This window comes from Lagopus leucura, unplaced genomic scaffold, assembly GCF_019238085.1.
Source record: "Lagopus leucura isolate 7727_CA_CO unplaced genomic scaffold, USGS_WTPT01 Super-Scaffold_100001, whole genome shotgun sequence".
NCBI lineage: Eukaryota > Metazoa > Chordata > Aves > Galliformes > Phasianidae > Lagopus > Lagopus leucura.
The window spans coordinates 76,499,323-76,520,901 of NW_024962262.1; the positions used below are offsets into that span (position 1 = coordinate 76,499,323).

At 37.5% G+C, this 21,579-nt stretch overlaps 1 protein-coding gene across 1 annotated transcript in view; it reads left to right on the top strand.

Moving 5' to 3' along the window:
• Positions 1 to 21,579, top strand: part of ADAMTS5 (ADAM metallopeptidase with thrombospondin type 1 motif 5) — a 46,521-nt gene that overhangs the window by 17,493 nt on the left and 7,449 nt on the right. The window contains exons 3-7 of the mRNA XM_042866424.1: positions 9,934 to 10,101; positions 15,202 to 15,485; positions 16,938 to 17,121; positions 17,553 to 17,728; positions 18,574 to 18,749. Of these exons, the coding sequence (XP_042722358.1) occupies positions 9,934 to 10,101; positions 15,202 to 15,485; positions 16,938 to 17,121; positions 17,553 to 17,728; positions 18,574 to 18,749 (988 nt within the window). The remainder of the gene's footprint in view (positions 1 to 9,933; positions 10,102 to 15,201; positions 15,486 to 16,937; positions 17,122 to 17,552; positions 17,729 to 18,573; positions 18,750 to 21,579) is intronic.

Consider the following 21,579-nt stretch of genomic DNA (forward strand, 5'->3'; position numbering starts at 1 on the left):
CTTCAGATTTGTCAAATACAAATCTTTTGTAGACTTTCATTTCAAGGGGGATAGATTGCCAAGGGCATAGCATATCATAGGAACATGAAAAAATGGTGAATGATATTTGACTTTTGTATTAATGACTTCTTTCATGACAGACAAAGTTTTGGGCAAGTATCCAGGTAATCATAATTAGGCAGAGTTGCATTCTTAAAACAAAAAAAAAAAAAAGGGAGTTACAGTCATCCAAATCTGCTCTGATGACATACATCAGGAATATTATTTGATTCCTTCTCTTTGAACCTTTTTCAAGTTTTTATTTAAACATCTGCTAGCAAGAGCACTTGTATTAAGCCCTTATGAACTTGATTTAAGCCCTTCCCTTTAGTTAAAAGATGAACAATCTGAGGAGTAGGGCAGAAGCTTTACATGATGTTTCAAAACGCAAACATCAGCTGTACAAAAGTTGACTGCTTAAAATTTTGACTAAGAAACACTTGGCTTACCTAACAATAGTGTGACTAGCTTATAGCATTATATGCAATATATAATTTTTCCACCTGCAGCACACATTGTGCTTAAAACTAACGTTTTTTAGTGAGGCTGAACCATTTTGTAATGGCTTTTGTGTGGAAAAATGGAGACGCAGAAAGGAGAAAGGTTATGTGAATCCTTGTTTCCTAAATATGCTTGAGCTTTTCTTTATCTACCCTGTACTTCTGAATCTGACTAGTTTAGGGATCTTTGCCTTCTTAGCAAATGTGAAGCAGTCCTGAAAGAGAAGAGAGGGGGATGAGAACAGAATTCTCTATCAGGGACTTCAGGAAGCAACCACAGCAGCAGGAGTTGCGTTGATCTTTGTATATGTGTGACCTCATGAAGAATTGAATTAAACACTGCTATGTTTTGAAAAGTTGCTGTGGATCATAAAGCATCATAACATGAAGAGAAGTAGGTATAATGATGGATGTATTATGATCTCTGCATCCATGAGGGAATTGAGAATGAAGCTGGGTTTTGCCTAATGTTTCAGAACACTTGTTATCAATAAAAGTTCACTTTGGCTGTGTGCAGTGCCTGAGCCCCGCACTCTTCCATATTGCAGATTAAAGTGGGGATTGCTTTTGTCCTTGGCAGATAAACACTGCTGATATGATCATGTAGTTTTTGTGCAGACAATACTTCAAGCAGAATTACACCAGAAACAGACAGCAGGCAATGTAATGTATTCAATCTTGCACTGTCTACTCTCCTGGAGTTCATTCATTTACTATGAGCTACAGCAAATTATACTCCTTGTGAGTTGTCCTGAGCTGGACAAGCATGAAATTGGAATCACCATATCCCACTTCTTCATTAGAATTTTCACTTCTCTTGTACATGGTGCACAAAACAGCAGATGTGGAACGGACATACCAGACGACATCTTTTAATGATCATTTGAGTTGATGTGGACACAGTAGTTTCTAATTGCCTAATCTGCTTTGCCTGGACAGATTTTGTCAGCAAATTGTCTGACTGGGCTTATGTATCTGTGATCTCCCACAGAAGTCTGTAATAACAAGCCATTTCAGTAGACGTTTGTTTTGTGTAAAGTCTGCACGACTGGTGTATGAATGTCTGATTGTGGCTTTTTTTACGTATGCTCCTGAAGAGGAACTGCACTTCAGACTATTGTTTCTTTCAGCCTGAGGAATTCCTTTAAGCCAGAAACACTAAAAACTGCTTTTGTGCTGTAGACTTAAAGGAGAAAGTGATTTTTTTTTCTTTTATAAATAATGGATAGCAGTCAAGGAAAAGAGCATTGGAAGGAAAGTTCAAGTATGAAGAAAGGGGAAGAACCAGTTTTACATTCTGTGCTTGTTTTTTGTAAGCCTGTTCAAAACGCTGCTGTTTTGTAAAAAAAAACAATTTCATTAATCATTATTGCTTCGGTTCATCATTTGTTGCACAAAATTCTCATTACTTCAGAAGGATTTCCATCTATGACTGATATCAGTATGTGGTTCTTAATTACAAGCCAAGTACTTGCACAAGTTGGAAAAAAAGTGTATGCACAAAGAAATGACAATCTGTTGTTAGAAAAGGAGAGAGCAAGAGAATTGTGCAGAATTCATGGCCTGGTAATTTAAACCGAAGAATGTTGAGCCAGGAGGTTCCTGAATCCTGATTCCAGGAGTTGCTCTGACTCACTGGGTAACCTTGGGTAAATCACTTGACCTTCTTTTGTACCTCAGTCATCTTCACTGAAAATTAGGTGAAAGGCTTGACCTCACTGAAAAATAAATGCTTAACTGGCACAGAACTTTTCTAAGAAAAGAAATTACAATGACTGTAGGATTTTTTAGCGTATTGTGTCACTTTGCATGTGTCGTGTTGCAAGAGCTGTACTTTGATATGCTCTTGAGTTTAAGTACTAGAGATCTCTGTATGTTCATAAACAAGGGTATTTTTTTTCCAGAAGAGTTAACCACCATGATTTATAATGTAGCAAAAGCTGAGCTTTACTTGCTGTACATTGATGCTCTTTTTTGCTTTTTTTATTCCTATACTTGAGACATCAATGGAAAATGAGGCTATATGACTTCTGCACACTATTGGCTCAGAGAACCTTTACAGATAGTCTCACAACACGTTTTAAGAAAATTCAGAAATACTCATATTGTTGTTTTGCTTCCCAGTACTCCTGGGAAGAAAATAGCTGTGGTGTAATGTGCCTTACAACACATCCAACATAGCTCTGATGTGCTTCTAATGTACCTGCAGAGTGTTTTGTATTCTGGTACTTAGTGAGGATAGAAGTTTTAGATGACTTGTTAGAAATACTTTGGAGTATTCCCACTTTATATCAGTAATACATACCCTGTTCCTACAAGGTGCAGAAATTCTTTCTAATCCCATTGGAGTTATTATTTGCCACTGGTCTGCAGTAGGTACTGGCCTTCAGTAGTTAGTAGTGGGACCTTGTGCAGTGCGAGGTCCACTGTCAGGAATGCAGAAAGTGAAGGTGAACCAGAGTCTGGGGATTTATGACTGCAGCTGACTCTCTTTATTTCTTACTTGAGCATCTAAACAGAGTGCGCTGCACCAAGATTCCCATGAAGACCACTCTCCAGAATATATCGGGGTTCAGAGCCTTCAAGTTGCTTTCACACTGTTTTAATAGTTTACTGATGCAGCCATACCTGCTTTCACATCACACACAGAAGGAAGGCTGTTAAGAAAGACTAACAGTCCTTTTAGCTGGTTGGTCTTTTTGCTGTATGAGAAGGAAACTATTTACAAGGCTAGCTCTTCTTCACTTGCATGAGGGTAAACCCCTGCCTCCTCTCCATCTGTTCCTTTTACCATTTTGTGCATTCCTACAGGATAACTTAACTAAACACCATCCTGCTGGTAAATTTATATTATGTCATTTTCACTCAGTGGGAACTGTCAACACCAGTAAGATGCTTCATTAAGTAGAAAACATCAGATGATCTACTAGCCCATTCTCAATCAGTCATCATTTTACACAGCTGCCAGGAGCCCTCTTTCTTCCTTTTTATCAGTAACCTGGTATGAAGTTCATAGTAGTACAGAATTGTGAGATATTAAATTTGGCATCCTTCTTAAAAGCTTTCATTTTAAGGTTTGTGTTCCTTATGTCTCTTAGCCTTTGCCCAAAGCTTTCGCTGGAATTTTGCTTACATGTAGGATCACTTGAAGGATCACCCATAACCTTCTCACTTTGGTTCTTATAACAGGAAGTACCCTACCAATAACCATGCTAATGTCCTGGGCAATACTTCATAATACCAGCATGTTCATGCATGTGGGTAGGGAGGGGACTTTTCAAATAGAAAGGAAAATGCTTGTTGTCTTGCTCTTGGATGCAAAAGGATGAAAGGCACAGGTATAGAAACACTTTGTTTCTCCCACCTCTGTGCTAAAAAGAGCATACCTTAGAGATTACAGATTGTTGTGGTATTTTAAATTTTTATTATTTCTAATGAAAAACCAAAACAGTTTTAAGAGTCATCAGAAGCTTGTTATATATCTTAATCTAAGTCTGACAATAATGTTTTAAAACCAGAAGTTTGGATAGAGAAAGATTTAGGTCATGATAAGAATTTGGAATTTTAGTTCTACAAAATTATTCAAAAGTTGCATTCAACATACATACAAAGTTAACAAGCAAATCAATGTGTACAGATAATAGAATTCATACATTTAGTGCCTCGAACAGTTATTACTTTCATTAATATAACTGATGGCTTATTTAAGAGCCATCTGACAGATAATACTGTCAGAGTTCTATATTTGGGAAGCTATTCACTACCTCTTTTCTTATGATGTTAAAAAAGATATTTTCAAAAATTTTTAAAGCAACAAGAGATTCAGAAAGACTTAGGGAACCTCTCAAAAAGCATAAGTATGCCAGGTAAGTGATTAATTCTCATCATATTGTAGAACAAAGGCCCAGTTTAATAACCCAAAGTAGGCAACTGTTAATGAGGTATGTCCTCAGTTCACCCCATTTATCACCATGAAGATAAAAGTTACAGTGCACTCTAATTAAAGGTGAAGCCAGTAGCTGGACACTTTCCAGAAGATGACCCTGTTTCAGTTTCTTGTATTTTTGACAAAGTATTTGGGTTGAAATGTTCTGTGTTGAATAGAGAAGCCTGAGAAGTGTTTCATTTTATTTGTTTATTCTGAACTACAGAGATTGTCCAGCCATTTCTGAGGGGGGAGATTAATTTGCAAATGTTTTATGCAGAAACTTGGATCTTCACTGCTCAAAGTGATGGGCTTGAAATTTGGCTGCAAGCTTCCTTGTTTGTGAAGGGTATTCTTCTGTCCGTGTGAGGGAGGAAAAGAGAAAGGAAGAACAATTTCAGTATGCAGTGCAGGAGTTAAATTCTGCACAGAAAGTACATCTCAGGGGTGCTGCAGCTCAGGGTTTTTTGGAACGTAAGGAGCTTCCCTCAGCCTCAGCAGGCTGCTCATTAGCAGATAGATCCACAATGCTTCACCTCCAGCTGTGCTGATTTCTGCCTTGTGCTCAGTTCATGGGACATGAGAAAGGATGGTGGGTAGGAGAGAAAAGAGAAGGACAGAGACTGTATCATATTTAGACATGGAAGCTGGGCACCAACTAAAGCACAGTAAAATTCCTGGCCTGCTCCAGGGGCATTCACATTGGCAGCTGTAGAATTTCTGTAGTTTAATGTACTGTGACCACATTACTTTGACAGTAGACAGTTGAAGCTGTGTGTACTTACATATCTCATTGCAGGGGCTAATGCAGGAGCTGAAAAACATGTTTAGAAAAGACAAAGAGTTCTCTCTGAGGCTGGGACTGATATTGTTGCAAGGAAGATGCTACACCCCAAAAAAATGGATTAAGTGAATGTTTTAAGTAGCAGAAAGTCTCATAGATGACAAAGCTGAGCATCCTTATTGACAGTGCCTATTATTATGTCATTGAATATATTTTCATGTGGGATGTGGAATGATTATGCAGAAGAAAGATTCATGCAGTGAGTGAAGTACCTTCAGTAGGAGGACCATTGCAGAGTGATACCACAGGGTGCTAAGAAAAAAAAAATTTTGAATTCCACCCTATAAGACTAAATCCTTTGTATCATTGAGTTCTGGGGAGCTTTGGGTGGTTGTCAACGGTAAAACCATGACAATGGTGCTACAAAATGTTGAGCACTCTGAAGAATGAGCTCTCAGACTGCTGATTCATGCCCAGATACGACTCATATCCTACACCAAACGCAGACTCCATGCCATACCTAGTTTAGTGAGCATGGTCGTGATGGGTTAATGGCTGGACTGGATGATCTTAAAGGTCTTTTCCAACCTATATAATTCTATGATTCTGCCTTTTAGAACAGTCTTCTAGTTTTTGTTATTCACGCACAGTTGTTCAGTACCCATTCCAGTGGCTTAAAATGAAACTTCTTTTTCATTAACAGGACCTTGTTTCTTTGTTTCACATACATTCTGCAGTTAAGTAATTTCTTGCAGTGTTACAACCATGCAAGAGGTCTCTTGGGACAATAAATGCAAAAAATTCTTCCTGCAACCTTTAAGCGTAAGAATTGACTCAGAGAAGCGTTGCTATAGTGGGACAGGTCTAATCAGCATGGTATTTTCATGCTTGCTGGACTAATTTTATGCAAGTACTTCTGTTCAATTGATTGGAAGTATGTGCATATTCAAGTGGACTTGGAAGTAAATCACAAGAAACTCCAGAACAACTCAGCAAAGCAGTGCATTTGCAGACCTGATTTAAGTGCAGAACCATACCGTATATACAAGGGTACGTCAGCAAATGTTAGTGGATATGTCTAAAGCCCTCTCCAGAAAATGTTCGCTTAAGTTAGCAGAAAATTTGCTACAAATAATTATTAAATGTCATCAGAGAAGTTCTAGTTATTTTACTACTAGGCATGTGTTGAGGTTCATTAACACATTGGCTGTGCTTCTCAGATATGAAGTACGACCTGGTGCCATTCACTGCATTGCAAACAGTGAATGCAAACATAATGATAACATTATGTATAAAGGCAGCCAAAATCAATATCATCTTCATATTCCCTGAAAACTCTCACCATCGTTGTATTTAGATTTTGGCAAAGTCAAAGGTAATAATCCTCACTGACACAGTAGCTGAACATTCATTAAAAGTTTAGCTTGGGACACTTTCAGATAATTTGTTCGATCAGTTAGAAGTGATGCACTGTTTATTTTGGTTACTCTGTCTGAGAAACACATGTGTCTGAAATAATAATTATTTTGCTCTGCATCAGCATTTGGCTTAAAAAAAAAAAGATGCCATCTCTTCAGAGCATGTATTCGTATAACACTATGTCAGATTGAAACTTGACATGTATTTACTGCATGTCAGTGCAGAATAAAAGCAGCATTATCTGGCTCATAGTGTATCACCACAGGAAAGTGTTTTTACCTACAAGAAAAAAATAAGCTCAAATTGTGCACATAAAATACATCAGCAATTAAACTTGCCTTCTGTATAAATAATATTGAATTGTTATGTTCTTGCAGGAATGTGTTTTTAAGTGTAACAGTGCAGCACAGCAATAGCAAATATCAACAAGGAAAAGGCTGCTCCAAAACTAATGCCACATATTTTATTATGTTGGCCCACAGTGTCAGAGGTAGATGTTGGTAGTATGGCAGTAGAGACTGAACTTTCTCACCAATATTCCATTACATTTTGCTGCCATGTGACACATGACGGTGGAGGGGCAGTCTGACAGAATGGTACCTGGCGTGGAAGTGCGTATGAAACAAAGACATGGAATTGAATTCCTCCATGTGGAAAAAAATTGCATTACTCAACAGTTCCTGAATATTTATTGAGATGTAAGAGTGAATGTGAGTACAGGGAGGCAGTATGTGGGGCATTTCGACAGTGGCAGCAGTGGTGTGAAAGACAAGCCATGTTCCACACAGCTATGCATAGTTGTCCCACCACAGAATGAAGAGCATCTTGATGAGCTTATCCACGGGAATTAATGGATTACAACCACAGAAATGTGTATGGAGCAGAGTATGAGCTTCAGTGTGTCAGAAAAGATAGTGGCAATGTTGGAATATTGCTAAGTTTGCACCAAGTCCCATGGATGCTCACATAGGAGCAGAAAGACCACTGTATGCAAATTTGCCAGGACCTATTGAATCAATACAGGGCTAAAGGTGACAGTTTCCTGGATCACATCATTACTCGTGACAAGATGAGGTGTCACCACTATGAGCCAAAGTCAAAACGGCAGTCTGACAACATGTGAATTCCTCATCAGAGACAAAGTTCAAGATGTAGCTCTCGGTGGGCAGTGATGTGCACTGTCTTTTGATATAGGAAATAGAGTCGTCCTTCTGGATTTCCTGGTAATCAGACAAACGGCCAACTTTGATCACTGCATCATGTCATTCAGCTGAAAGCTCAAATTACGAGAGTAAGGTCAGAGAAGAAGACAACCTTTCTTGTGCAACATGGTAACTCCAGGCCCCAAACCAGTTTGTAAACCTCGGAGTATTTTGCTGATCTCGGCTGTGCCGTCTTAATATACCCACGGAATAATCCAGTTGTGGTGCCTTCTGACTTCCATTTGTTTGGGCTGATGAAAGATGGACTGTGTGGGCATCATTATCCTCCCAAAGATGCTATCAGAACAGTGTTAACATAGTGGGTCACCTCCATTAGTGCAGAATTTTGCAAGCATGGCACACTAAATATAAACTCTTGTTTATCTCTGACAAAATGCATAAGTAATGGTGATTATTGTGTTGGTAAATAGTGTTTTGTAGCTGAGCATTTGCTCTATCAAATAGTGTTGATGTGCTCTTTGTATCTGTTGATGTTTCCATGAAAGTAAATAGGAGGCATTACTTTCAGAGCAGTAGGACTGGCTGCTCTTAGTCATCATTGGTATAAATGAGATGACAGATCAAGGTTCTCTTTTCACATCTCGGAGTTCCATCCTTAGATCAGGAACTCAGCATCACTGGGAGCTGGACTGCAAGAAACCCTTATTTCTTGTCTTCTCCAGACTTATTGCATACTTCTAGTCAGATAGCTACTTTCAGAGTCTCAGATACAGCTAGACAGTGAGTGCTGCCTTTATTTTCTTCCTCTTGGCCTCTATTCCAAAGCAGATGAAAACAGCATATCATAAATTTTATATACGACACATACATTTATACTGATTTTCTGCTTTTTTTTCCAGCCTGTATTGTAGGTATTGTTACTGTTTATACTGTTGTCATGGCTGTTACTATGGATATCAGAATATGCTATTCTGCCATCAGTATTCCTTCTTTTGTCACCTTTCAACTAACCAAAACATAAAACCTAGTGTATGTACAAGACTTTTAGTCATTGCAGAATAACAAAATGTGTCTCTCCAGCCACACCGGCTATCTGAGTGCATCAGATTTATATCTCTGCAGTGGCTGCAATGGGTGGTTTTTGCCCTTATTAAAAGCACTCGTGGCATAACTCTGGATATCTTACTAACCACCTCAAGGGTGAGATTGAAGACTGTGAAAACTAAGTTCAGGCTTGAGCTCCCTGCAGCTTTGGTACCCATTCATTCTTATACCTCTTGGACAGTAAATTGGTTGTGAGATAAACCAATGCACATGTGAAAATTAACGTTAAACCTGATGTTTACAGAGAAACCAATATGTTGCCTGCCCAGAGGCTAGAGAAAGTAGGAATCACTGAATTGAAGTGAAGATTTCTGTTGTTTAAGGCCTAATCTAGCAGTGGAATGGGCTCCCCTGAGTATCCAGGATTTTTGCGAGTTACATTGTGTCCTGCTTTGTGTTCACATTGTTTCGTGTTCTGTAGTATAAATACCCAATGCCACATACATTTAAAAATAAAGAACTGAACAACCCTAACAAAAAAATCCCACAAAATAATACATTGTACATTGGACAGACTACTGGAAAACATTATTCATATTGATTGATGTGCTGTAGAGGGTACTTGCACTTCAACAAGGAGTGCAACAGAACTTTTGTGTTCACTTAGAAAGATACTGTGAAGCCTTTCTAAACAATGGCAGAATGTCTTTGTGAGATATTAGTTTTTATTACTGCAGATTATTTGGAAAACATTGAGAACTATAATAAGAACATATGAATAAGTACAGCTTACTGTAGTCTTCATCAGGTATAAATCAGCTCAGAATCAGCTCAGTTTGATGACAAATCAGCTGATGGCACTACATCCTTGCTGTATGCAGTGATGTAAACTCTTTTATCCTCAAGCATAGATACCACATTTCAAGTGGCATGCTTTGTGCTGCTGTTGGAAATTTGAGGGCAAATAATGCATTTCATTTTACTTTGATTGTGGGTTCCAGCTCTTAAACTCTATTATGAATCATGGTTTCATTTAATGTATTCATTTGGTTTCAATAGGGCACTTGCTTGGGCTTTCCCATGACGACTCCAAATTTTGTGAGGAGAACTTTGGCTCCATGGAAGATAAACGCCTCATGTCCTCCATCCTGACTAGCATTGATGCTTCGAAGCCTTGGTCCAAATGCACATCAGCAACTATAACAGAATTTTTTGATGATGGTCATGGTATGTATTATCACATCTTGCATTGATTACGTGTCATTTTTTTCTGTGATATGTTTTTTAAATATTTTGTATAAGCTTTTTCATTCCTTGCTTGTCTTGAGACTATCTTGAAAGTGCTTGCAGAACAAGGCAGAGATCTAAAAGTCAGGCAGAGTCTCATGCCCATATTGTGTGGTTCAAATGCAAAAGAAAATAAAGAGTTGATGGAGTGCATGTTGGTAATAACTTGGTTTGAGACACAGAGAGTTTCAGTTTTTTTAAAGTACAAAATTAGTCTTGTCTTCCCAAATGAGAATACTTTCAAAAGAGGACAAAAGGAAATTTCTTTTCCTCACAGAAATTAGAATGGTTAATATGGTCTACTTAGCATTACGCTGCAGATATGAGCAGAGTGTACGTGCTCTTACCATTAAGAGCATTTATTCTGTTTATAAAGCGATTATATTCATTTTGTTTGTGAAGAGGGGCTGTAAACAAGTATTATGACCCCTCTGTGCTGTCTATAACAAAAGACTGCTTTTGCTCCAGGAGCTTATCCTCCAAGTCATATAACTAATATTTATTAAATATATCATTTGACCTTTGGAGAATAAGTACAAAACCTTCATTTTTTCCAACAAGTAGTAATATAAAGTATAGTCTGAACTCTTAAATGAATTTTAAAGTTTTCGTTGTGCTTCCAAAGCAACTGCAGTTCTTAAACCATTCAAATTCCAAAATGCTGAGATAAAAATGACATAATTGAGTGAATGGATCAAGTTGTTATGGTAACTGAAATACGTATGGATAAAAAGTATGACATGTCTGCTGAATGTAAAGTTTTTTGCTTTTAAGTATTTCTTTGGCTAATTTCAGTGCTCTCTGAAATATTTTCTCCTGTTTTTTCCTATCTGGAGAATGACTTCATTTTTTTTGTCTCAATTTTAATAGATTCATTCAGCTATACTGTCCTATTTTAATGCCCATAATGCTCTGGCATTGACTTAATACTACCAAGTGAGTTTCTACATGTGAAGAGACCTTTCCTTTTTGAGTTTAGTTGCATTCACTCCCTTTTGTCTCACTGGGAGTTTCACAGTATGTATTCACTGACCCTGTAGAGAGTACAATCTATCCTACGAGTGTAAGAATGTCAGTCTGTCATTTTTTTCGGTAGAAGAGGGTAGGAGTTTCAAATCCTTCAGAGCTGCATTGTGTTCTCCTTGTTCAGCCTGTGTTGACTTCCTGTACAACTTTAGCAGTTCTCCATTTCTGATACTTCTCACAAAGTCATGTATTCTTTCCTGCACAAGAGGTGCTTAGAATCTGTCCACTTACTAACAAATGGGTTAGGATATATTGCCATTTCTGATACTCATGAGTAGTTACCACACAGGCATGTAGTCCCAAAGACTTACTAATGGGATGAAATAATTCATGAAAAATGTGAGCCTCTGGTCTTGTCTGCATATTAGTTTTAGTAGTGATGTTATTGGTATGCTTTCAAAAGCATAGTGTTTAGGAAATGTGTTTTCTTGATAGATTAGCTCCTCATAGACCTTGTCTAAATTAGTGATCCTTTTCTGTTGAAGTTTATCAATTTTTAGATGTTAATTTTAAGTAAAAGATTTGTCCTGACTGAACACAAACACTATCTATGAAATAAGGACTAAGGCCAATGATTTAAACGGCAGTTTGTTCAAATTATCCTGCTGAGAGTACATGTTTTATTTTAGGCATGGAACTCCTTCTGGTTTTATTTTCTAGCCAGGGAACAAATCCATAGCTGTAATTCCCATTTGTAATGTACACCAAGTGTACCCAAGCCCAGAGAACCCTGGTAGAGCATGACGACACTTTTCAGGCTGCTTTGGACTGATAATAAGACAGTGCAAATGTGCCATATTTCCATGTTTCTTTAGAATGAGCATGTGTCTGCTTTTTGAGTTGTTTTTTTTTTTTCTCCTTAGCCGTGGATGATGTATTGCCATGTAGTTACACTACTTTCCCTCTCTCTTTCATTTTGAGAAGATGCTTTCCTGCCATCTTCCCATTGAAAGAGGAAAGTCCTCTATCTTTCAAGTGTTGCTAGCAGAGAAAAATAAGTTTAACCATTCAGGTGTAATTCTGAGCGGTGCCACAGACATAATGTAGGCAAAGAAGGCACAAAATAGCAGATACAACAGAAGAATGAGAGTATACAGACCTTCTTATACCAGGCTTTCTTTTAAGGTGTTTTGACTGGATTTTGTGTAGTCACAGGAAGCTCTGTCTTTCATACAAAACATAAGCAGTCTGCATTTGGTGTGAATGGGCATTTGCTTATGAACTGTGCTTTGTGACAAACCAGGCATGGCAGTATTGGTGTGACGAAGCAGATAAATGAAGTACTTCATATGCTGCTCCTTATGGCTAAGCATAATGAAATGTGAATATCCAGAAACCTGGATCTGTGAGCACTATTCTGTAATAGAACAGTATTTTTTCAAACCTTTATGTTTCCCCTATTCAGATATTCACCTGTAGTGCTTCAATGGCAAGAATCACAGGGTCACAGAATGGCTTAGATTGGAAGACACCTTAAAGATCATCTATTTCTAACTCCCTTATTGCAGGCAGGGTTGCTACCCACTGGAAGTTGCTCTGTGTCTAATCCAACATGGCCTTAAAAGGCTCCATAACCTTAACTTTAATTTTGTATCTGCCTTTTGTTAGGTGCTGAGGTTCCTATTTAATACATTTGGAAAGTGATGTTGGGATGTGGACTAATCACATAAAAAGTGTGCTATGTAGATAACTATGTATTTTACTATGTAGGTAACTGTGCTTAACGTGGGTGCTTAATTCCCAACACAGCATGGAGGGATCTGGTTAATGGTATCAGTGATTTGATTGATGCCATCAGTTGTATTAGTGGTACTGAATTACACCACAAGCTCATGTGTTTGTACTAGGCAGTGAAACATCTGACTGCTGACTCAATTGTAGACACCAGCATTACATCTACTTATGGTCAGCTAAATAAATTTCAATAGAAATGCCTCATCCAAGGTCAACCAGGAGGTCTGGGAATGATCAAGGTGCTGATTCCCAGTCTCCAGAGGCCCACTCTGAGAATTGTAATCATCACTGTCATCATATCGCCATTTATTTTACACTTATAAGATGACCCCGGACAGCAATTTCACATTTAGGAAGAAAATACTCAATTAGTGTCCAGAAGACAGTGACATTTATTATCATCTGCTTTTAGCCAACCCTTTGTAAGATACTAATTGCCTTTATTGTCATGCCAACCACTAGGCTGTGGTATGATTGCCTACAGTTTATTGTGTTTAGTCTGACTATTTGGTGTTCTTTGTAACCTGAAAAAAAGGACTATTTCTGTTTTAATTAATTTATATCCTGGTTATCTGCTTCCTGCACAGATTTTATTCTGCCTTCCAAGGCTGTATTGCACATATATAACACTAAGGAGAGAGAATGAGAACGAAATGGCTTGATTAACTTTGTCATCAGTCAAGAATGTTGCATTAGGCCAGGGCACCCAGATGTTTTTTGGTGCTCGGGACGAAAAGTGGGAATAGTAGTACATATGTGTTCTATATGCTGTAATGTAGTGAATTGCTGTTCTTTGCTTTTACATAATATATTTTTGACAGCAACTACTGCTAGTGGTTTAGTTTTCAGAAACTTCAGAAAAGAAAAAACACATCTGTGCTTCCTCACTCTTCACCATGTCTTGAATATTTTACACTCTAAAAGGATTTGAATGCTAGGATACCATTAATTTTCTATTTCATGGTACCCAGATCATCAATTAGCATTTGCACACCTTGTCTTTATTAAAAATGTCAGCATAATCCAGATCAAAAATAAGGCTAAGGTAAATCATGGTAAGCATAGGACAAATAGAACAAGTTTAACAGCGTTATAGCTTTTTGGTAGTAAGTGATGATGCAGAATGAAATTTTGGTTGATTTGAAGAGTTGGTCTTAGTCTTAAGAGTAAAAAAGGAAAAATTGCAATTCTAGAGGGAAAACACAAGCTATAGACTCATGGGGTATTTGGTGTGATTTTAATTCATTTAGTTTAAACAGTGGAATTCTTAAAGACCATTTTTTCACCCATGATCCATCTGAAGAATTCCGGTATAGGTTGCAAAGTATGTAAATTGTGGTAAGTTATTTTGGCCAAGAATAAGTGCAGTTTGCCAAGACCACATACCGCTTTCATGGGGTGTAAAATAGCTTACGCTCAATAAATAGTTCTGTATGTCAACAATCAAATTTTTCAATAGTAAACAAAATCTGTTAGTAGATCCTCTAGAAGCAAAGTGGGAATTCTCATTTTTAGAGTGCGCCAGACAAATTCTAACTTCTGCAATGTATATCAGCATACATATTCAATTCTGTAATTTATATTTATTCTGTTTTTTTTTTCTTGTCTTTCTGGGGTTGTTTTCTTGTGCATTTTTGTATAAAATGTATAGCCCTCTACAAACTAATTCTAGAAGCAGCCAAGTATCATTCTTTACAAGGGAAGCCCAGTCTAGATTTACCGCCAACATTAGATTTGATATTCTTTTTATATTTTTCCTTTGATCTGTTTGCTTCTGTTTGTGTGTGTGGTTTTGTAGGGGGATGCATTTATTTATTTATTTGTTTTTAAGTGCCTCGCGGTCTGCATTTTGTAATTTGAATTTCAGACTTTGCTTTAGTAGCATTACCATGTGTGATGTTCTGGCTCAAAATTCAAATGAGCGCTTTGCTTGCTGTACCAGGACTCTTCTTGATCATTTTGTAAAACACAAATTGATGGAGTGGAAGCCAAATAAAGGAAAACAGAATGGAAGACCAAAGGGACCTGAATAAAACTTATTTACACTTATTTTCTTGAATTGGAAATAGCTTGACACCTGGTATGCCGCAGGGAGAGACCACAGTTGCAGTACAATAAGCTCATACAAAGCCTAATGACACCTCAGAGAGCATTTCCAATGACATCAATGTCCTTCAAATGAGGTCTGCTGTCGTTATCGGTCTCCCTAATTTGAATGACAGATACAACGCTGCAGAAAAAGTAGATAATAAGTAATAATAGCTTGGATTATTCTTTTAGGTAACTGTTTGCTGGACCAACCAAGAAAGCAGATCCTGGGCCCCGAGGAGCTTCCAGGACAAACCTATGATGCCATTCGTCAGTGCAAATTAGCATTTGGACCTGAATATACAGTGTGTCCTGGGATGGATGTGTGCTCTCGCTTGTGGTGTGCAGTTGTTCGTCAAGGTCAAATGGTGTGTCTGACTAAGAAGCTGCCTGCTGTGGAAGGAACACCATGTGGAAAAGGGAGGATCTGTCTCCAGGGAAAATGTGTTGACAAAACCAAGAAGAAATACTACTCGGTAAGTTACCAGCTGTGACTCTAGGGAACCTTAGAAGACGTAATGCTCAAAGTAGGAGTGAAAGGCACTTTATTATGAAAGTCAGATTGAAAGCTGCCGTATTTTTTAGCATGTAATTGGAGTGTTACTGGTGAAGGATACAGGAAAAATGCTACTGAGTTTCAGGAAGCATGTTTTCTTCTTGAAGTTTGGAAGCCTACAGTCCTGGAAAACTGGGAGCATCACTTCTAACTAGAAGACACCCATTCAATAAGGCAGGTCTCAGGATGCATGGACAGACTGGCAAGGAATGATTCACAGCTTCCTGATTTCTTGGCAATGGACTCTGAGGCAAATTAGATATGAAAACTTAGTTTACAACCCTCATCTAAAAGTCTCCAGAGAGCTAACTCTAGTGAAGAGAAAAATTGATGGATTTCATCTAGGATATAATTTCCAGAGCAGCCAAGTTTGTACCTATAGTGAAGGAGTTCTGTCTGTTGGTTTAATACCCCTGAAGAGGCTCATGAGAGTCCACAGGGTTATAATTGTCCGCTGTGCAGTTCAGATACTTTGAAATTAACTGGGAATACAATAGCACTGCTCCTTCTGTTATACCTACAGGAGAGATACAGAACTGTAGAGCTTTGTGAAGATATTTACAAAATACAAGAGTCATTCAAATCAAGCAGCAGCCTTTGTAACACTCTTCTTTATAGACTGGTATATTTCTTTGTGCAGTATCAGTTAATTGTTGGAATATGCTATAGAGTCAAACTGGCAGAATTGTAATGTATATCTGAATGCTCATTCTCTTGCCAGTATTCTTGAAATGTTAAGCTGCTGGTTCAGTGCTTCTTCACTTTCACTGCCCAAATTTTTGATTTATGTGTTCATTTCCTGCCTTTAAAACACTCTGAAATACAGTCTGATTTATTCACAAAGTGAAAAGAAGAAGCAATTGCCTAATTTTAGATTTAGAATACTGTTCATGTAATTTGAGTGTATGGTGAAACTATGAATATTTTGTCATATTTGTAGTATATGCATGAAGTAGATAATTGGAAACAAAACTCATCAATGTAAGGGATCATTTTATCTCATCCTTTAGAAGTCAGCATTCAAATATCGCTAAGAATGCTTGCTTACATAAGCTAGATCTCATAATACAGAGCAATACCTACTTAGAATAATAATTGTGTTTATTATTCACAGATAGCCTTATAATCTTCTGGAGATGGTTTATGGAGCCTGTTGGTGGCAAATCAGTGCCAAATCAGATGCCATAATTCTGCAGATAAAATAAACTAATTTCAGTGGTAGAAAGAAGGCTCCTAACACCATTTTATCCCTGACAAAATGAGCAAGGGAACACCTTCAGTTGGGGGAAAACATTAACAATGTCTTTGAGATTTAGCACCTATTCACACTTGGATGTTGATGTCCTTACTTCCCACTTTTCATATGTTTCAGGCATCAAGCCATGGTAACTGGGGGTCGTGGGGACCCTGGGGACAGTGCTCCCGTACGTGTGGTGGAGGCGTTCAGTTTGCTTATCGTCACTGCAATAACCCAGCTCCTAGAAACAACGGCCGGTACTGCACTGGCAAGAGGGCCATCTATCGATCGTGTAATGTCACACCTTGCCCAGCAAATGGTATGTTACCTGCTCCAGCCTCTGTGTCCTTAGATAGTAAATGTTGAACATCTATTGAGAAAGGAAACATCCAAGATCTGTTGTAGTTTCTCTAAAGTGTGCTTACCAAGGAAGATTTCATCACTAATAAAATATGACAGTTCTTCCCTTATCCCCACTCTGACCTCATAAATAAAAGGAATCAGATGTAGAGCAATTTCAGTCCTAGAAGATGAATCATAATGCTAACTTCAGTCCTTCATAGCTTATTGTGTCATGGGAAGGTTTCCAAGCTCTAAAAAATTGAAGGATTTGAAGGCCTATTCTAAGTAAAGAGATGAAGTATCATAACTTAAAAAGTTATGTTAAAAAGAAATTGGAATAATAGGGGTGCATAATAATATGTGCAGCATAGTCTGAAATAGTCACTAATAATGTGAATCATTCTACAGCTAAATCTTTTCGACAAGAGCAGTGTGAAGCAAGGAATGGTTATCAGTCTGACGCAAAGGGTGTCAAAACTTTTGTGGAATGGGTCCCCAAGTATGCTGGAGTGCTTCCTGGAGATGTTTGCAAGCTCACCTGCCGAGCCAAAGGAACGGGCTATTATGTGGTATTTTCCCAAAAGGTAATGATATCTCCAATCATAATTTCGTGTTCCAGTTAAGTGTCCTCTATCTTAAAAAACAGTTCCTTACACCAAGGAAGAATGCATTAATCATATGATTTAAAAATTTAGCTGTGTGATTAAATGTAATGGTGACATTCAGTGGTTATAAATTAGGACCAGAAGTGACCTCTAAAATTAGACAAGTTTTTCCACACCTCAGATTATGAGTCCATAAAAATACAGGCCTGTAAGGGCACTCTGCAGTAGTTTCTTTTCAGTCATGGCTAAAGGACTTTTACCTGAAGACTCATTTGTGAGTCTGAGGTCTTCTGGATGAGAGAGAGTACCACAACTGAAGTATAAATTTTGTCCTGAATGATGTTAAAAATGTCTGGAGTAACTCATACAAAATCAGTTACTAAAAACTAATTTGCCAATTAGTATAGATGTGACTTGTGGTCAGTTTGTCATATCAGATACAATTTGAACTGAAATATCCCCCATGCCTATGCTTGCAGTTTTCTGCCTCTTAACTGGTATATACACTTTAATGAAGTGAACTGAAATTCTCAAGTGAAGGGTAATCAACAAGTATTCTTATTATTAGGAAGATATGACTTGGTCATTAAAGCCTGGGTCATTTTATTGCTTTGCTTCACACTGCTTTCAGACCTTTGCTAAATTTCATCTGCTGTGGCACTGGGAACGTTAGAGAAACTCAGTCTGGGTTTTCAGGGTAGTAAATCTGTTCTGTGGTGACAAAAATAAGATTTTTTGCCAGTCAGATACACAGAAGCACTTTTTTTTTTTTTTTTTTTTTTTTTCCTGTGGTAATTTTAACTAACTGGCATTTGATTACCTAGGTAACTGATGGTACTGAATGTCGGCCGTACAGTAATTCAGTCTGTGTCCGGGGAAAATGCATCCGAACTGGTTGTGATGGCATCATTGGTTCAAAGCTCCAGTATGATAAATGCGGGGTATGTGGAGGAGACAATTCAAGCTGCACAAAAGTCATGGGAACCTTCACCAAAAAGAGGTATTAATCTTGAGTATTAGTAAATGTATCTTATTGTGCGAATAGTAGCTCTACTTGTGTGCCTCATTCTTCCCTCCTCTAAATGCAATCTACTGTCATATGAAGATTAAGCAAAAGTGTACATTGCCAGTGCTTTATTGCACTGTTCAGATGTTTACAGCTGGCCTCTTAACAATATCCTGAAACTGGCAAATAATCACCTGACAAAACACTGCACCCAGTTCATTTCTGACATAAAGTACTAGTGATACAGGTGAGCAGCCAGTCATAGGAAGTCTGCCTAGAGTAAAGCACACAGTCTGCTGTTTGCCAGTCTTGCTATGCCAGATGGCATATGGTTTTTAGAGGATAGAGAGAAGGGAAGACAGTGATTAATCGGAAAGCTATTGGTGTCAGAGGTATTTCTAGATATATCCAAAACTCAAGGTTTCCCAGGTGATGCTATGTTGGCAAGGCACACTGGGAGTGTGTTTAATATCATCTAGTAGATATCATCATTTAGTAACATAGATTCCTTGCATAGTTGGTGAAGAGAAGCAGGCAGCATTTGAGCACAGCTGTAAAATTAATCCTCAGTGGCTGAAAGTGATTATACCCTAAAATGTCTTTTCACACTGCTGAGTATACAAAGAGCTTAGGTGACTAGGCAAGATGTCAGATGTACATACAGGCTTATATGTGACATTTTCTATATCCCTTACTGTTCACTGGGATAATATTGATCTCCAGGTGGACAAATATTTTTTTTTAAGTTAAAATATTTATAGCAGTCATCCATAAGCCACTTTTCTGTCAGAGTTCAGCTTTTAAGTATGATACAACTTAATATAAGTAAAACAAAAGCAACTTCCCCATGGTTTTTCCTGACTTGACAAAGCAGAAGCAAGCTTTGTACCAAGATTATTAATGTCAAGTAAGTCTGCCTCTGTCTGTATTCTTGTTTCCCTTAAGGTTTGTGTAAGAATTAGGATTTTTTAACCACTGTTTATATAGATTGCAAGGTCTCACTGGACTGCTGTAGTGACCTATTCTTAGGAACTTTCAGTTGAACATTTATACACAGCACACAACATCTTTTAAAATGTACATAGAATTTATGTCTTACAAATTCTTGCATATACATGAAACACCATTAGAATTTGAAATTTGACTCCTGAAAGGACCTTTCATTTATATACATTTTGACACACTGATTAATAGTAGTCAAAAATTTCCTCAAAAGTGAGTTTGTTATAAAAATAACCATAACATCTTCTTCCTGGTAAACCAATGATTACTCACCTAAGGATGGCCGAAATACCTCATCCAAAAAGAATGACTTTCTATCCAATTTGGTACTTACATAAACCAAATCTTTTCTAATTTGTAAATATTGAATGAATATTGAACATTAAATATTGAATGAAAATTCTGAAATGCCTGAACAAAGAAGACTGTGTGCTTCAGTAGTAACCCTTATTTTTCAGTCCTGTTTCCAGCAAAAATGTGAGAGAGACCTCATGAATTTTAGCGAGGCCAGATTTGTAGTGTAGATAAAATTGGGAACAGTGGGATTCCACTGTAATTATTCCTATGAAGGTACCATCTTACTCCTCAAATCACGGCTTTAACTGAAATGAGACCAGTTGAAGAGTAAAATACTAATTTGACTTTGCTGCATTCAAAGAGTTGTCTCACTTAGTAATAATCAAGCTCTAAGTAATGTGTGTTTTAACTTGATTTTGATTTTCATTTATTTTTTATGGGGAAATTGTTTGATATAATTCCTTTATGTGAGATTTTAAAAAGAAACCCTACATTAAAATAGTAAAATCTTAATTGTCTTTTTTCTCTTAAAATGATCAAAAAAACAATCTCCTGAAAAACTCTTTCCTAAGGACTTTTTTAAAGGGCCATAAAGTTAATTAGTCAGAAGTTGGGAAATAGGGGAATTAAGGCTGCACATGCTTCTTTTTGCCCATGCAATGTTGCTGAGAATATTGCATTCTCTAGCATTTCTTTTTTTTTTTTTTTTTTAAACAGATGATTTTGTAACTTTAATAACGTGTTTTAACAGAGCTATTTTGGCAACTTTTAAGTAAAAGTATTTCTGCAGTGCTGTGGAGCAGAGACACCCAGCTTGTTATTTGCACAATATCCCTTCAGGTTTAGAGAGGTGATAAATTAAAGGAGTTTTAGTAGATGTCCCATAACTGCTTGAAATAGCATGGGAATAGAACAAGCATTTCATCTTTAGTCTCTGCAGTCCCTAATTGGGCAATCAAAATTTGTGAAAGTGGTAGTCCATTTTTTAAACAATTCCAGGAGACTGTCGCTGTCCTGCATTGGATGTCTATTTTCTCGTTTCCTTTCCCCTATCTGTTTCAGCACTGGGCACTTAAGATACAAGGTACTTGCAGAATGGTTTTGTCACAGGTTTAGAAATGAAAATAAATGTTTCCAAAATCCAGTTTGTAACCTATAGCTATGTATAGCGTTCAGCCTTCTTCACTGTGTATCACTATGGTTAAAACAAATTACACACTTGAGATAGTAAAAGGTTTGGTACACTTGCAGGTTTTGAGTGCTTGTCACTTTCAATAGAAAAGTGAAATATCTCTTCCTAAGTTTGCATTAAAGCATTTCACAAGTACCTACTAAGAGAACTTTATGCTGCAAACTAAGCGTTTGAGTGCACCTTCTATTAGACACTGAACAATTCATCTTTGGAATTATGAATTTCAAAGTAAACAATTTTTTTCTCAGTGATCAAGATTATTTTTAAATGTTCCCAAGGTACTCCTATCCAGCTGTTACTCTGCTCGTGCTTTCCTTAATCATTATGGCAAAG